General features: G+C 36.4%; 1 protein-coding gene across 2 annotated transcripts in view; it reads left to right on the top strand.

Annotated features, from left to right (window-relative positions):
• The window catches only part of PIBF1 (progesterone immunomodulatory binding factor 1), a 103,757-nt gene that overhangs the window by 5,445 nt on the left and 79,770 nt on the right, over window positions 1-18,542 (top strand). For both annotated transcript variants that reach the window (XM_066313385.1, XM_066313384.1), the window contains exons 5-8: window positions 3,270-3,389; window positions 11,436-11,569; window positions 13,589-13,697; window positions 16,926-17,107. In XM_066313385.1, coding sequence (XP_066169482.1) covers window positions 3,270-3,389; window positions 11,436-11,569; window positions 13,589-13,697; window positions 16,926-17,107 — 545 coding nt within the window. The remainder of the gene's footprint in view (window positions 1-3,269; window positions 3,390-11,435; window positions 11,570-13,588; window positions 13,698-16,925; window positions 17,108-18,542) is intronic.

The raw sequence follows: 18,542 nt of genomic DNA on the forward strand, positions 1-18,542 counted from the left end.
TTGACAGTCAGTACAAAAGACTCTGTAGCCAGGCAGGATAGATACCAGGCGTTAGTAACCTTGTCAGCTGCTTTAAGTGAAGCTGTCACAGCACAATTTAGATTTAATTTGTGAGTAGAAAATGACTGTCAAAAAGATGTGAAGTAGGAGAGATGGGTAACAGCCACCTTCTACCCTTTTTTAACCTTCTATGCTTTTACTCTTGTGTTCAAAATGGTATTTTTATCTGTGACAAAAACTCCTCTATACTTAAATGTTCAGTGAAGCGCCTTTCTTCTTCACGTATTACTTTTTCTTTTGAAGAAGTCATTTTTTGACTTTTTCTGGATAAGGCATTCTAAAGATGTACTGTTTTCTGCTTTTTTCAACTTCTTTTAGCAGGGGATTAATGTGAACCTAAAGGTATCAGTTAAGCTTGGTGGTTGTTTATCATTACTTGGAGTTATGCAGCTGATATGATGCTGGGAGGCTACAGAACTGTTTCGCACATCCTGTCTCTGCATCCATTTGGCTCCCAAAGGGTGGGGAAAGTACTCTGAATGGAATGCTGTTTCCTACTTTGCTTACCTAAGGAGAAGCTGTGCATTTCTAGGCAATTAAAATTTCTGATTCCAGATCTATGTGCAAACTAATAATGTAGCCCACTGACATCAGGGAAAAATTTTCCTTGTCGAGAATGGGTCTGCTTAGACAACTTGGGCAAGAAATCTTCAAACTCTTTTTTTTTCTTTTTATCAGTTATAAAATACTACATTGCAATTCTCCAGAATGGAAGAAAACATGTATATAATGCTTAAACTTTATTTGAAACCTGGTGTGCTGAACAAACAGCAGGAAGAACTTAAATGCAGATTTTTGTATATAGAGATACTGTAAGTTTAAAACACTGAAATTAAAGTAAATGTGAGATGTTCTTCACTGTTCTTCCACAAAGGGGTGCAATAGTGACATGTTAGAACAAAGTCTAAGTAATGTTTAATGCTAATGATGACAACTGAAAAATTGTATTAAACATCTTTCTCTTAAAATCGTACTTTTTTGTTTTGAACTTATTTGTAAAAATTCAGATTTTTGTTCAGTCGTTTCCAAGATGTTTTTAGAAACAGTTTATGTGAAATTTAAAAATACTTCAGGCTGTTACATAGTTCAGCTGCCAAGCACCGGTTCAGTTGGTTCAGTAAAGTTAAACCTCTGGTGTATTCAACTGTAAAAAAAATTTTCAGCAATTTTTTAAGAAATGGTTTCTGCAAGTTCTGTTTCAGCTGATTTGAACTGCCTTGTCTTTCAAGTATATCACTTTGTTAACTGCAGCTCAGTTGCTGTTTGTTTAGGAAGGCAGTTAACTGATGCAACTGCTTTCACAGAACTTCATTTGACAGAAGCCAACCTTTTCAGCCTCTGCACCCACCCATTTTTACTTAATTCTGGTATTGCATAAAAGGTGGTGGCTACAGGCTAAGAGTTTTTAAAAAAATTGGTAGCTGTTTACAGCACACCAGTATAAATTTGTGATTTTTAAGATATGCAGTTGTTTCTGAAACCCCTTTTAGAGTAAGTTTTGTTTCTGCGATATTGCATTGGCTAGAGGCAGTGTGTGCTTCCACTGCTGGCTTACATGAATGTTTATTGGCTGTCAAACCAGCTAAATAGCAACAACAGTTGAACTGCTATAACCCTCAACTGCTGCATTCATTTGCATTTTCTTATTACCATGCAATGATATTATCTTGGGAAAGCCATATAAATACATTTATTATTGATACTTGTGTCACATGTAATCTTGGTTTCTAATGGGAAATGTGTTTTAAGGTTGTTGTGTTTTGGGAAATAATTGTGATATGACAACACAGGTTTCCTTGGTTTCCTGGGAATATTGCAGTAAAAATACTAGAACTTATTGGAAAACCAGGTGTAGTTTTAAAAAAACCACAATGCTTTAAATGGTTCTCAATTAGTGATAATCAAGATTACTTTTTTCTTAAGAAATGACCAATTGAATCATCAGATGCTACAGTTAAAAATAGTAATCTTTCAGTCATGTTGCGTGTTTGCCTTACCATATAAAGTATACTACACCTGTGTTTACTTTGCAAATTTCTATGGGTTCCATGTTTTTTAGAATTGGATGCTGCCAGTTAGATGAAATATACCTGGAACTTTTCTTTGTCCTCTACTGTTTACGGGTAGCAAAAGAGAGGTCTATCTTCCTTCGGCATGGAAGTGCAGTACATCTCGCTCTTGAATGCTTACTTAATCTGTGCTTTCTTGTCTGTATTTCTTCTTTAATCTTATATCAAAGAAAACATTAGGGATGGAGGGCATGCAATAGTTTTTGCATGAGAACAGTGCCTTACTTATTCTTATTTATTCTTTTCACACACACCCCCAAATGCAATATTTTAAGGTATCAAGTTAATCTGGGAATAATAACCTCTGTGTACGTGTATGTGGGTGTATATCAAAAAAGCTCTTCTTTGTTTTGTCTCTTTTTGATTTTTAATAATGACTTTGTGGTTTTACTACTGTATTTTCTAATCAGAAGGAAAGTTCTGAAAAAATTTTGTGAGGCTTACTTGCCTGAGACAATGCCTTTGACTAGTGTGGGGGAAGAGAGAGGAGTATGTGTTACAGATTTGAATTTTTTTTAATCCTGTTAGAAGGTTGGTGGGTTTTTTTTTGTGTTAATTTAGCAAAATCAAGCCTTTCAGAGCCTTAGTTTCCTGATACAGTTGAATCCATACACCAGCATGTTACTGCTGAAGATGTGTGTGGAGGGGGTGTCATAGCTCTTCCTGGTTGTGTGCTGTTGCTGCTCCCTGCACTTGCTCTTGCATTTTTCTTGTTGAAATTCAGTACACTGAGCTGTCATAAAATAAAACAAATCTCTGAATTTCTATACACCCCATAAAAACTATATTGGCTTGGGGGAAGTTAGCAAGTTAAGGTGGTTATTACTAAGTAGGTTTTCGGTTTGTTTGGTTTTGGGCTTTTTTTTCCTCTATTGGCACTGTTAATCAAATAGGCTCAAGGTTTGGCACAAGGAGAGCATGGGGCCATGTGTCCATTAGCAACTGTATTTTTTGGATTGATCAGCCTGCATGGAAGCTGCCTTAGTTGTACAGCAATACAATCTTTACCTTTATGGTATGGCTTAGAAATAATCTGGTAAATTATTGTCATAAAATGTTGAGCCTGACGGGTTTTAGGTTTGCAGTTTTGCAATCGCAGTTTTGCTAGTTTCGACTTGGAATATCTGTCTTGTCTTCTAGGTCCAATTCTATGAAGTAGTCCATTCCTTGAGAAGAGAGCTAAGTGATCTACAGATGAAAAAGGAGAGTCTAACAGAAGAATTAAGTGGGTACAGGTCCCAACTGAAGAGTCTGACAGAGGTCTGTGCTTCTTAGTTATCTCAGTTCAGAAACTGTGAATACATATATTGCAAAAATCTTACTCTCCAAATCATTATTCATGTATAAGATATAAAAACTGTTTTGTTGTATAAAAATTACTGTGGGGAGGGAGGGAAAGAAGAAATAACCTGTATGCATCTTTGTGTAACAGCTAACTCTATGCTAGGGCTACCCTGCAAGATTTGCTCATGAGACTGTTCAGGGTAGTCTCTTACCAGTTGTGTTGTGCTTTCTGAGGACAAGATGTCAAGGTGGAGATGCTGCACAGGAGATCCACCCAGCAGCAGCTGAAAACACCATGATAGTTCAGTGTATAGTTTTGGTAGTAGTTTGCTTCACCTTTTCTTTTAATGTTATAGAAATGTATTTTTAAAATTTCTTTGGAGTTGCATCTTCTCTGTTATGCTTTTCAGTTCTTTGTATTTTAATTTTCCTATTTGTTTCTACACTAAAGAAAAAGATAATTTGATTTCAGGTAAGGTATAAATACCAGAAGTAGAGAAACAAATTATATACATTTTTTTAATATTTAAGAGCTCAGGAATTAAAATAGTATAAGGAGCATGTTTTTCTAACGTATGTATCAATATTTATATTATTTTTGGTATGTATATAGCTAGGATGATTTGCATTTTTAGCTTAGTTCTACATAAATGTGTAGTTGGGACAGCAGTTTCAGGTACTCACAGTGTATTTTTCCAGGTCATGGCTAGTAGAGACTTCCATGACACTGTCATTTTACTGCTTCTGAGAATGTGTTTTAGTTATTGTCTTTTTTCCCTGTGAAATTTGCTTACAGAATAATTAGGTATAAGGAGAAATTCTTTATGCAAGTTTATCTTGTGATACTCATGTACCTTCATTTCCCATTCTGATTGAATTAGAGAAAGTAGTCAATAAAATTTAGGTATTTATGTGCTTCAGCATTATTCTGTGTCACCATCTCTGGTCATAATTAAGATTAAACTAATCTTGTTAATTTTTGTCTTGCATAAGCATTTTCCTTCATTGTACATTTAATGTGCTTCGATTTAATGAAGTTGTAGAGGAGGATTTCAACCTTTGAGATTTGACTGGCATCTTATAACTGTCACTGAAGCAAATTAACAAGGTAGTTGATAACAATAATTAAAGTTGTGATAGAAATGGGTTTTTTGCGACAGTGACCTTTCTTTTGATTTAGACTTGTAATTTTTTTTCTTTTTTCACCACATGGTGGCACTCTTCACCTTTCCCGCGGATCTGTTTCTCAAAGGTTGAAGTGCACTGTGCTTTTCTTCTATGGAGAGGCTTAAGAGTCTTTGTGTTTTGATTCTGGCAAGTTCAAGTTTTACCTTATGACTTGCTCAGTGTCACTGTAAGAAGGTAGCTCAGAAAATAAGGTAAGAGGAGCATCATCAGGATGTAAGGGCACTTCAGAATCTCTACTGTGCTTGGTGCACAGGAGCTGAGATACCTATACATCTCTTGCAGTTTATGAAAAAGCCATTTCAAGGTGTACTGCTGGGGCAATTTTCTTGAGCTCTTCACGAAGGTCAGACTTTTTTGCAAGGAAATTTATCAGTAGGAAATAAAGTTTTGTTCAGAACCTTACCTAAGCTCTTACCCTCTTTTCCTGGATTTTTTTTGTATTCCAGTAGTTCTTGTTTTTCCAGGTACATGAGAAACAGCTGCTGAAGTTTCTTGCTTGTTATTTAATAATTTATACTCTGCAAATCTTCTGGATTTCCAATCCAGTATTCTGTAAATTTTAAGTTTTCTGCAATCATTGCAATTTTTTTTATTCTTTGTGTAATTTTATCAACAAAGTCTGTTCTGAGTTTAAAACTTCTTTAGGAAATTAGTAGTACAGAAGTTTGAAGTATAGTTATCACTGAAGTTAAGACAATTGTTTTTTGGGTTTTTTCTTTTGTGAGAATAAGCTACTTCCCAACAGTAAGCATTCCTTCTTTTTTCTACTCTTGCAGATAATTAGACTCTTCTTAATGAATTTCAACACGTGTTTCTTCCTTCTTTTTGGGACATAGAAAGGGACAAAAAAAAATATGTTTAGGCCAAATCTTGGAGGATTTGTTTGGCTTTTCTGTTTTTTTGTGGTTGACAGATTCAGTTTGAGCAGGTTTTATACATGTACGTATTCACCCCGAAATAAAATAATAAGAAATGAGACAATGTGTTCTAGACTCATAGGAAGGATAATCTAGCCAACCAAGAATTGAAAAAGTTTGAAGGAAAATTTGAATTTGTCGTAACCTATTAAGTCAACTTGAAGAAAATTTAAGTGTGAAATGAATTAATCAGGCAAGACAGCTATGCGAACTCTAAACCTTTGTAGACTTCTCTTGCTGTGCTGCTGCTCTTAGCCCTTAAAGGCTGCTGAATCTGTAACACAGACCCAGTAGGGTAGGGAGCCGTTTCTGACAACTGGTAGCACAACACGGCTTGTGAAGACTGATTTCCAGCACTGAAACATGGTCTGATAAAATATACTTGTTCTGCTGCTTTCTATTTTTGAAGTGGTCAGTGTAAGTGGTTGTTCTCTACAGCTAAATTAGTGGCTCTTTGTACACCATTGTTGCATCTGGGATTTAGATCAGTGCAGGTCTTCTGGTTCCAGGTACAGCAGCCACAGCCCAGGGGGAGGCAGTGGAACTGGTGAAAGCCATGTTCTTGTAGGGCTGACTGGCTGTTACTAAATGTACGGTACAGGCTTGTTTTAGTCCTCCTTTTACAGTGCTCAGTACTTCAAGTATAAATAATGCTGGCACCCCTAGCTTTGGAGGTAAAGATAGAGGAGGAAGTCCAACTTTAGCAGTGTATTACCAGGAGCTTCCCAGAAATAAAACCAGCTTCTGATGTGTGCATTCCCATGCTGAACACCAGTTTACTATTTTCAGAGTTATTTGTTTCCAAAGTGGTTAGAACCTTCCCTCAAGCAGATGTAATTTACTACTAGTGGGTTTCTCTCAAGGCTGGGAGAATGTCTGGGATGGAAATCTTGCTTTTCTTTCTATCTCCAGAAGATTAAGTATTGCTTTCTTCTTCTGGCTGGGAGTTTCTTGGCGATGTTTTCCTGGAATTTGGTATTGATACAGTTTTATCAGGGCTCCCTTCAGTTATTTTTTATATAAAGTTGCCTTCAGGATTTGCTATAAAATTTATAACATGAAAGTATCTGAAAGCTGTGGTTATCCTAAGCACAAAGCTGGTTATGTGTAGGACAAAGATCTTTTCTAAATCTTCATCTCTGAATCAGGATTAGTAGCTGTCAGGTTTTGCTAGACATAACTAACAATTTTCTCTGTGATAATGTTTTCCAGCTGGAGGAAAAACATATCTATAGTCTTCAAAGAATAAACTAAGCTTTTGTACTCAAAGGATTACTTGGCACTAGATGTGTCCGAATATTAGAAAACTGAGGCTGTTGTTGCTACTCCAAAAGGAGTAGGATCCCTGGGGTTTCTCCTAAAGTTTCCATATCTGTAAAGACTGCACTCTAGAACCCTTTCCCAGCCCCCTGACACCACTGCTTTCAAGCAGTGCCTTGGTCGTTTGGTCGTCACAACTCCCTTGCAACAGATGAAGTCTTGCTCTTAGGTGAAATACGTGCTTGGCTTTTCTTTTGTTATTATTAACATTGTTCGGGGAACAGCTGCAAAGAGGATAGTCTTACTAGTAACTGTGAGATTGAGGCAGCAGTTTAATATTTCCAAGACTTAAGGAAAGTTCATATCTATGACAGTTCCCTTTTCTATCCAATACCTTTCAACTTTTTCAAATACATAGCAATGGCTCGCACTGACTGCTAGCTGTGGTTCAGAAGTATAAGATGCCTTAATTACACTGCTCTGTAATCATCTCAAGGATCCTTCTCACCTGAGAATATTTCACTGAAAATTCTAGTAAGCTCAGATACAGAGAAATAAACTTTTTATTCCTCCACTTTCTTTTATTATAGAAGTACTTAGTCAGAAGCTTTTCTTTCTTATGTTCCTTGCAAAATTTCTCCTCTTTGGAGTAGAGAAACATTTTTGTTTATAGTGGCAAATAGTGACCCATCTACTATTCGATTACCAATTTCCCATCTACAAGCAGAGCACCAATTTCATAGCAAATTACCAAAGAGATGTCTTATTTATCCAATTATGTATACCTTCTTCCTGACATTTGGACTGGTGCACTCCAATAAATAATGTATTTACCAGTAAGTTTTGAATGCGGAGTATGTAAACAATTGAAGCAAAATGTCATCTTTACAAAGAAGCAGCACCTCATCCGAATAACTGGAGGGAATTGTTTTCACATCACAATGATACAATAGCTTTACATTTGTCTAGGGCCTTTAGAATGTTAACAGAGTGCTGGCTTTTGTAAGTGATTCTTCAAAGATGAAGATCTTTGAAAAAAAAAAGCTTTTAAAAAACAGGATCACTTTCTTTTACAGGCTTATCTGTAGATGGTGTAAAGAAGTAATGCTGCTACTGCTTGATTGGCTGATTCATCTATTCCCTGTTTATGATCTTATCTCCGAAGGCTTTTTGAAACATCAGCTAACCCCTGTTATGTGTTATGTGTTATGTGTCACTAACTTGGTTCCAAAAGTATGTTACCTGAATTTTGCACTTGAAATTCAGTTGGGTGTTTATTTCAGTGACTGCTATAAACTGCTGCTCATTCCAGATTGAGGATAGCAGTGAAGATTCATATCATTAAACTGAGGTCTGGCATTAGATCTTTAGTTTCTCTATCAGTTTGGGGTTCTAAGTGGTGCAGATAAGGCAAACTGAGAATGTTCTTGCTTAAAACGTCGTCTGTGGACAGTGTAAACCGAATGAAAGCCCTTCTTAGCTGACTCATGCCCTGTAGAAACCTGGTTAATATTGGTACTGGTTAATACTGAGTTTCTTTGGCCACTTTGTCGAGAATTTCTTTAGACAATGGTTGCCTATCTGTGACACAGGACAAGCTGGTTTTTCATTTGTTTTAACCATCTCATTAGTCTGAGTTTCTGCTCTCTGCCGAAATAGACAGTAGTAAGAGGCTGAAGAAAAGCCATGAGGTGTTTGGAGTATTATGGCCATCACATTCAGTGTAAGGAAGTTCTGTTTGTCCATTCGTTATTTTAGGGTTTGTGGGCTTACTTAAGCTAATATCATTTATTGGTATTATTTCCAGGACCTCTTTTCTGTCCTTGTAAGAGCTCTGTATCTTGATTGTTATAAAAGCCTTTTATTTGCTGAAGCAGGGCAAAGCTGTTCATCAAGATGTTCAAGCTATCTTTTGAAGATAAGTGGAAAGATAAAGCTGTTCTATTGCAAAGAACTTAAAATCAGTTCAACGTATGCGGACATTGTTAGAAACTAAGTTAATTTCATCACGTGCAAAGCAAGGCTGTTTCTCCCTAAGCACAGGCAACTTGGTTGGATGTCTTTAAGATGTATTGCTGTGGAAGTCCAGAAGCTTGTGTATGTGCTACCTGGAGAAGTGCATACCATGTAGGGGGTTTTGTGTGTCAGCCTGTTTACAGCCTAGACTGGGTATCGGTTTGCTTTGTCATGTTTCTTCATGTGTTTAAAATACTACTTTGACACCTTAAGATTAGGTAGATGAAAAGCAGTGTCCTGTGCAGTATAATTAGTGTTTCTTCAGGAATTACATTAAATCTTAAAAAAACAAGCATGACAAACCCCTCTAATTAAGGTAGGTCTTAGTATTACTTTTCCAAAGCAGAATTTAACTTTCCTTGCCTGGAATTACCATATCATTACATGACTTTATCATGACATTAATAACTGATTTATTAAATACAATTCAAAAGTAAGTTTAGGTCTCAGGTATTAGAAGGAACTGAGTTTGCTGTTATTTCGCTATTCTGTTAATTGTTGCTTTAAAGCTGTCTATGACAAATTTTTCCAGAGGTTAACCAATTTAATTTTATACTTTTGGTAGTTGTCTTCTAGATTCCAGATAGATAATACTGTAGGAGCTTAAGTAGCCCTCTCAGTGAAGGATGTGAGAATTCCAGCATGGTATTAGCAGCAGAATGGCATGGGATTTCCACAGAAGAATTGTATTCTAAACTTAATCTTTCAATTTGCACTTAAAAGTTAAGTGCCCTTACCAACATTTCCTGTTGCAAGATGAGTCATGTTTGCATTGCATAACAGGGTACTTGCACCATTATGTTTCATATTTGAAACTTTAGCTAACTTGTGCACAACACCTTTTGAAAATATCTGACAGAGACTACTATTATAATAATGCCATCTTTATAAATAATGATGTGCAAACTGATTGAAGAATGTGTTTTATAGTGTTAGTTTGCTTAATATATGTCCATGAATTAGGATACATACCAGTATGTGTTAGGATGAATGACAGTCACATCTTAACATGATGTATTTTTAATGGTAGACCATGCAGAATCCTCATAAAAACATTGTGGGTGTTGTGATTTTTGTGATTTGTGACCTGAAGCGATTTTAAGAAAAGTGGAGATAAGTAGGTATGTAAAATATAAAACAAAAAAGTTATTTTTTATCTAGAGAATAGTTACAATACAGCTAGTAGATTACAAAGCTTTTCTGTAGTGTCTTAGAATTATTAGGTATGTTTTTTCTGGAAGGCATTCTGCCAGTCTTTCAGCTGATGTCTGTGAAGTTTATCAGTGTCCTTCTGTCATATACACCATATATGCTGTTGCCCTAAACTTTCATTGTCTATGAATAAGTAGCTAGGCAGTTATCCTCCTATAACTGTATAAAGCACAGCTTTCAGCAGTGTTAAAAAAATTATGCACTCATACAGTGTCTTTTACTGCAAAATAAACTTAATTTACAGTTGCTAAATGCTTGGTTTAGTACTGACATCTTTAAGGCTGTGCTCACCTTCAGTTAATAATATTGAGATGTCCATTCATAATAACCAGATAGAATAATTGTTTATCAAACATCCATTAATGAGCTTGCTATTAATCACAGCAGTAGAAAACTGAACTCAGCAGTATTCTGGGAAGTAGGATATGGAAAAAATCTAGATGCCTGGGGATATTCTCAAATTTTTGACAAGCAACTCTTTTTGTACTCCATCAGCTTTACCATGTATAAGTGAATGAGCATTATTATTTTGGTCATTCTTGTGAATAAATGGCTAAGTAATATGGTATTTAGGACAAGTAAGTAAGAGAAGTTTGTGAAAAAGTACCTACACAGTAGAAAACTGAAAAATAGAGTTTAGATTGGGGATTAAGGTATGAAAGTCTGCTATTGTTGTGGAGAGTTGGAGGGGATGAGTGTGATTAAGAAATCTGTTGATCTTCAAAAGGAATATCTAGTATTTTAAAAGATGAATACTCTGTGTGTGTTCTCTTGCTTTGCTTTTGTTGTTTTAGTTTCCAGAATAATCTGTATTAAGTATGTGAGAGTAGGAAAAAGAAGGGAAAATGAAAACTAGTGCTGATGGACCATTAAGTAAGTTATAATTTTATTTTATATTTTCTTCCTCCAGAGCTTTCCATGATGTGCTTCAGAAAACGTAGGTTGCCAGATACAGTAGCTACAGTTTGGGAGTAACTGGGTGAAATCTTTCAGATAATGACAGATGTTGCTAAACTTGCTGAACAAACCATCCTCTTTCCTTTTTTTTTTTTTTAATTAACTAGCAAGTATCTTCACAAGTATCTTCACTTGTTTGAAACTGTTGTAAAGGTGATGTGACATTTATGCTTCTAGTATAGGTTTGCAGACTAGCTGTATATATGAGGGTTACTGGTCTTGGAAGTTCTGCTAATGGACAGATACACTGTAAAAAATAGGTACATTTAAACAAGTATTTGTAATAAGATAAAAATAAGTTGAGTATTGATATAGCTGGTTACTTTGTGATGTGCTAAATTTCCGAATACTGAGACAACTGAAAGTATTACCACCTGAATATTCATAAGAGGTTTTCACGAAGCTAAGTTGGTGATTACTTTAAGTAGATAGCCGTGCAGCTGTGATCATTTCAAAATGTCTCACTTCCTAGAGCTATGAAGACGAGAGGAGGAGTCGGTCAGAGCTCGAGGTCAGATGCCAGCGTTTAACATTGGAACTGGCTGATACCAAGCAGTTGATTCAGCAAGGTGATTACAGACAACAGAACTATGATAAAGTAAAATGGTAAGTATCTCTATAAATTCAAGTGTTTAACTAACATACAAATTTTAATAGACATCAGCCTTGATTGACCAGAGTTCTTAGCTTTATTTTTGCCTTATGCACACCACAAACATTTTTCCTTACCTCATACATTAATGGTTCAGTTACCTCCTTTACTATATTGCAGACGTAAAATGAACAACATTCTGAAAACCAATGCAGCAAATTATCTTCCTAAAAGTTTATATTTTCAGATTTACTGTGTTTTCAAGAGTGCCTAGTAGTCTCAATGCAGCTAAGGAAGTGGGAGCTGTTGATGGCAAGCATCTTGGAACAAGTACTCCTTTTTTATTCGCAGTTTAAAAGCAATGATCTAACAAAAGGCCCTATGCTCTACTCTGTGCTGCTTACAGGGTGAGTTAGGAGGGCAGGACCTTGGGAATTAATATTTACAACTTAAGATATCCTTGAAACCATAGATTTGAAAGGGCTGTTATGAGAACTCCACCAGATAATCTTAGGATTACTTTAGTGAATTGATTTAACTGCAGGAAGTTCCAGTGTCTAGCCTTTTTAAAATACAGATTGTACTGTTCTAGCCAATGTTTTGACTATCCATCTTGCAAAAAGCAATTGCAAATAGTGACAATAGACTTCTTGTAAATATACTCACAGATGTATACTTCACAGTCCAGCTTCCAAAAAGCTTTTTCAGTGTGCTCACAAGTACAAGAAATCTGGTCTTTGGCACACTTACTGAGACATAGATTCAAAAATGGGGATTATGGATAGAAAAGACCCTGTCAGCTCCTTACTTGTTCATAGGGAATGAACTCAGGTGTAGTTACTGACACAAGTTATTTTGTCTACTGAGTTATTTGAAGGGGAGTCTGTCTTCTGGATTCGCAGCATTTTTGGTTCACAGCTATATGTACAAAAACAACCTCAGAATCCGTCTGGCATCTTGTTGCAAATAGGATGGATTGGTGCTATGGTTTGCTTCCTACATGCAACTGCATATAAGATTGTAATAACTTTCTTGTGAATGGCCCCAGTGTTTAACAGTGTGGGTTTAAAATAGTCTTGCGTTGAGAAAAGCATGAATGAACGTGCCAAAACTGTACTTGAGAGAGTAGGTTGTATTCAGCTGGGTAGGCACAGACGAAGGGGAGGGGAGAGCTCTGTTGGCATAACTGCATGAGGATATTTGGGAGCACTACAGGAGTAAATCACTTCCAGACTTGTTCCTGCCTTTAAAAACCAGTGTGTCAAATCTAGTTCTGCTGTACTACAAGTTATCTCAGTTTTAAAGCAATGCTGTGCTTAATGTAATATTGGTTCGCTTTTTTCTGAACTCCAAGCTCATACTGGCTCATTTATTTCACTGTTCTGACAGGATGAGAGTGGAGATGCAGTGATGCTTCTTTGTGCATGCAGAAAGCACTTCTGCTCAGGACACCAGCACAGCTTTTGCAGCTATGTCATGTATATTTTAAACATGACAACCCACTTTGGTATCAAGGCTGTGTGCAGGGGAGAGTACCTACTGAGAACAAGTATATGTTGCTTTCTGCTCTGTTAGGAAGATAGGAATGAAGTTGCTTCACTTATTCATTGGACTTAATGTGTCTGTAAAAGATTCAAGAGAGTGTCATGGGAAATAGCAGCAGAAGCTTGATAAAGCTAAAACAATGGATAAGGCTACTTACAGATCATAGCTAAGAGAAGAAATGTATAGCCCAAAGTTACATTAAAGAAGAAAAATCAGAGGAGAATGAAATAATTTAGGATGGGAGTTTGAGTATTGTAGAATTTTCTTTCTTCCTGAGTATTTAAATAACCGTCAATTGTTTTGTATAAAATGATGCTGTTGCAGGTGTTAATAACTATAAAAGGTTAAGATAATCACCAGCTTTTCTGTGAGTGACTGGTTGGAAGAAATCAGTGTCATGAAGTGGAAGGAGGCTTAGAAATTTAAAATGGACAGGAATTTTGTTCATTACACTTTATGCATCTAATAGTTTAACTTTACTTTCACAGTGAACGGGATGTATTTGAGCATGAATTGTCAGAACTCAGAAGAAACTATGAAATACTGGAGGTGTCATACAAAACACAAACTAAAGAAAGAAATGACTTAGCAAAAGAGGTAAACATAAACTTCTTACCTTACTAATTATGTATTTCTTTATCTCGGGAGCTTGATTCTTTGTCTAATCAAGTTTGTCAGAATCATGGAGTAATTTAATTAGAATAGTCTCAAAAGACCAGCTGCTCCAACCCACTCATGCAGTACACAACAAGATTAGGTCAAGTTGCTAAGGGCTTTGTCAGGTTTTAATGTCTCAAATGATGGAGATGCCACAGCCTTCTAGACAATCTGTTCCAGTGTTTGCCCTCCTGTGAAAATGGATTTGTAAAAACTAATCATTTGTTACAGCTTTTTTCTGTTGCATCTTGTCCTGTCACTCTGTACGGCCAAGAATCTGGCTGTTTTTATGTGTTCCACTTGCATAGGTGAAGATAGCAGTATTATTTTCCCTTCTCTTCTGAAGGCTGAAAAAAGCTCCAAGTACTTCTCTTAACCCCTTGTACATCGTATGCTGCAGTTCATGACCATCTTGGTAGAACTCTTCTGGTCCTGCTTCAGTATGTTAGTACATGTCTTTGGGACATATATGTCATGGGATTATAGTACTTCAAATATAGTCTCCACAAGTGTGGAACACAGGATAATAATTTTCTTTAACCCACTGTCTACATTGTTGCTCATACAGCCTTGTCGCCACTTGGCCTTCTTTGCTGTCAGGGCACACTTCTGTCCCAGGTTCAGTTTGTTCAACTGATGTTTGTCTATCTGATCCGCATTTTGCCAGTTTTTCCATAGAGCTGTTACAAGAGGTGGCTGAAGGCCATGGAAAAGATCAAGTAAATGACATGCACAGTGGTCCCCCCATCCACAAAGCTAACATTTTTGTCAGGTTTGCAAGGTTTGGCCTTGGTAAATTCTCACTAGTTTTTCTGTCACCTTCTTGTTCGTAGGCATGGATATAGCTTCCAGGGGAATTTACTTCATAATCCTTGCAGGGACTAAGATTAGATTTACCAACCCAACTGAGTGCTCCTCCTTGAAGAATGATTCTGGTAATCAGAAGCCTTGATCACTTGCTATGATCCTACAAGTGGCTGGTCAACCTCAGAATAACATAGGCTATCTCCCTCAATGCTGGTCAAGTGCTTCCCATTTTTTCCTAGGCATTATATGCATGCCATTTTCCTAGGTATGTGACTTAGAAGGCTGAAGCAAAGACAGACTGAACTCTGCCAATAAGCTCAGGAACCTGGGAGGCCCCAGGGGAAAATTAACCAGTGGAAGATGAATGCTGTGAGTATGCTTGATATGGTTTAACCCCAGCTGGCAACTAAGCCCCACACAGCTGTTTGCCTGTGCCAGTGGGATGAGGGAGAGAATCGAAAGAGTAACAGGCAAGAAAATTCGCGGGCTGAGATAAAGACGCTTTAACAGGCAAAGCAAAAGTTGCGCACACAAGCAAAGCAAGTCCATGAATTCATTCCCCACATCCCATGGGCTGGCAAGGGTTCAGCCAGGGAGGCAGAGCCCTGCAAGAGTAGTATGGAAGATCTTTGTGTGTTAACACTTCAGCAGCTGAAAAAATGAGAAAGAAGACACCTGAGAGTGTTCAGGGGAGATGGTGTTCCTTAGTGTCACTCCATAAATAGCAGTGTTACAGGTAAAATAGTGGCTAAAACTGCCACTTCAAAGATAGCATTGCTCTGCCTAATTGTACAAGTAGCTGTAGGGATTGTCAGAAACATTAGGGAAAAATCTGAGTTTCTATTAGAAAATATCTCTTTAGTATGAGTCTGAAGGCTTTGTTAGTCTATTTATTCCTCAGTCTAGCACTGTAAGAGGACACCAAAAGTCAAGTTTGTTCCCAGCATACAATGGCCAAAAAAGTACTGTCCTGTACATCAAGTTTGTATGTACATATGAAGTACTGCAGAATAGCAGCAACAATGGCTTTTTTCATTAACTTCATACTAAATTAATCAGAGTGAATAAAATTAGCACTACTTCAAACTAAAATACTGCTTCAAACTGTGTATTACTTAAATCTCCTGCAAGGTTTGTGCTGATTTTTGTGTATATTGATACAGTATCAAGTCCTGGATTGGTAGACCACAATTGGAAGTTTTTACACAGTTTTTTACAGAGGAGGAGTACTCACAGGAGCAGCAGCTGCTTGCTTTCTTTGTGTTGTAGTCCATGATCTCTGTTCACTATGGGTATACATAAAGCATGTTACATATTACTTGGAGAGAAACCATGTTTACCTTTTTTTCTTAAATCAAGTATAGAACAGGCATTTATACTTTACCCTGAGTGTGGTGCTCAGCAAGTGGGCTGATGAAGGGGAGCATGCCCGTAAGAGCACTGTTTGTATATGATTTGTCATCTGTTTAACTGCTTGCTCCATGTCTTTGTCTCCAGTATCTTCCTTAAGTAACCTTTTGTCCTTCTGTGACTTAATAAAAGTGAATTCTGTCTAAACGATGTACATGATGTCTTTATAGCTGTATTAGACATGTTTCTGATAGGTTACTAATTTATCATTCTTTGGACTTAGTATGTGGAATCCTCAGGAGCTTAAATGGCAAAATTCTTTAAGGGGTGAAACTGTGTTTTGTTATCATGATTATGGAGTTTGGCCACATTGCAGCTGTGCCCTTATGCTCTTTAGCTGTTCTCTAACTGTGTTCATCTTGAATGGACGGAGACTACTCTGTCTCCCACTGCTTCTTGGTGTAGGAAACATGGCTGATCTGACCACAAAGGGGGCTATTCCCAACATATTTTTGTTCCTACTTTGGCATCAGTTCAGCCTGGAGCATTGGCCTTGTTCACAACAGTCATGCCTTACATCAGCCTCAGAACTATCAGTTTTACCATTTCTTTATGGAGCAGTAATCACTCTGGTGCCCTTAAATCTTTCACTGCTTTACCTGAGAATGTTGTAGTCAGTATGACAAGTTGGCACCAAGATTCTCCATCAGTATTTCTGATGTAGCACTATTCAGTAGCACTGCTATTCAGTATTTCAGAACTATTTAGATGCTGATGTAGATGAAAGGACCTCTTTTTTCAGGCACCAACTACTGGCAATAAATAATGAAAACTCATAAAATTGTTAATAAAATCTTTTTTTCAGCTTAAAGCTTGATCAGCTTACATAAACTAAAGTGTAAATAGAGTCTTTTGGTTCAGGTGATTTCACAGAAGCGAGTTAAATTGCAAATAAGTTAAATACTAATCTTGAAAATCTTGTTAAAGTGTTCTTTTAAATACCTTTTATAGCTGGCAACCTTACAACAATCCCTCAACTTGTTGCAAAAAGATAAAGATTATCTTAATCGCCAGAACATGGAGCTTAGTGTTCGCTGTGCACATGAAGAAGATCGTCTTGAAAGACTACAGATTCAGCTAGAGGATGCCAAAAAAGCTAGGGAAGAAATGTATGAAAAATATGTTGCATCCAGGCAAGTTATTGTCTGTTCACTTCTATTAGTAGACGGGTTCTTTAACTGTTTTCCCTTGTTTCTTGCACAGATCCTATTTACTTAATTTTATTTTTCAGAAAGCTAACCCATATTTATGGAACTAGAAGCAGAACACTTCTTGGGTCATAACATGAATCACAAACATTTTTTTTAAACCTTTATAAGAGCATAGTAGTGAAGTAAACTTTCAGTATTGGGAGTTTATGGCAATTTTTCTTGTAGGTTTCCTCAGTTAATTATAAAATAAACTTTTTGTTTTCAATGTATATCCATAAATCTTGTGTCCTGTATCACTAAGGAAAAGTGTGCTACTATGACTCTCCTGATAGACAACTAAAAAATTGTTACCTAAATGAAAATAGAAGGGCATTCTTGAAATGAACAGTTATGGAGCTCCAGCTTATATCAGAAGAGTTTTAAATATCATTTTTCCTTCAAAAGTTTTTAAAATTTGTTTTATGTGTTTATACCTCAGAACTATGTTCACCCAGCACTTCTTTATTTTAAATAAATTTTTTATTTTGCTTCTTACTTTGAAGTGGTGTTTTAAGAAATCATGTTCTTTTTGGTCTTTTTATTACGAACGTCTTTATTGTGTAAAAGATCTTCATACAGTATTTGCTATAGAGTGGCACAGTTGAGGAAGGAGAAGAAACAAGTTTACTTCTACCTTGAAGATTCAACTGAAATACAGTGTCACAATAAAAAGTAAACCAGGAAGGTTTTCTTTTTTAAAAGGAAAAGGAAATAAGATAAAAGGAAAACCTGGACAGCAGGCATAATATTTTGGGGGGATTTAGTTAATGTGAGGGAGTTTTTGATCAGCTCAAGTACTGATTTCTAAGAATTATGCCCTATCACATGATTGGAAATCAAATGAAATCTAAAACCTTTTATATTTGTAAATGCACACATCTTCATAACATGCTTTTGTTTCCAAACAAAAGTGTGATTTTTACCAGTTGCTTCATTGCTGATTGATTATTCTTGAACATTAACTAGATGCTATAAAATTTTGACATTCCTCAACTGTTAAGTGCTTACAACAGAACTATTTTTGTAGGAGAGATTCTTTATGAGATTCCTTACAATCTGTCATTAGCTTCCAAAGTTACAAGAAAGTCAGTGTTTCTCTGAAATTGATTTTTTTTATCTTGATATCTTCTGATATCTATCGCTTAAAAACTTAAAAAGTGCTTTAAATAATTTATATGTTACATTGATAGGATAAATTCCTGAATCTTGGGGTTTTTTGACTTCACAAATCTCCACCGCATTTAATCTTGAATGTTTCTTATGATGTTTTTTCCTTCGAATGAGGTGCAGATAGTACACAAAGAAATCTTGTAGTGGCATGGCAGCATTTCAAGTCAATAAGTTAGTCAGTCCTTACCCAGGGATGAAGAATAAAGTG

The sequence above is a fragment of the Sylvia atricapilla genome, chromosome 2 (assembly GCF_009819655.1).
Source record: "Sylvia atricapilla isolate bSylAtr1 chromosome 2, bSylAtr1.pri, whole genome shotgun sequence".
In the NCBI taxonomy this organism is placed as follows: domain Eukaryota; kingdom Metazoa; phylum Chordata; class Aves; order Passeriformes; family Sylviidae; genus Sylvia; species Sylvia atricapilla.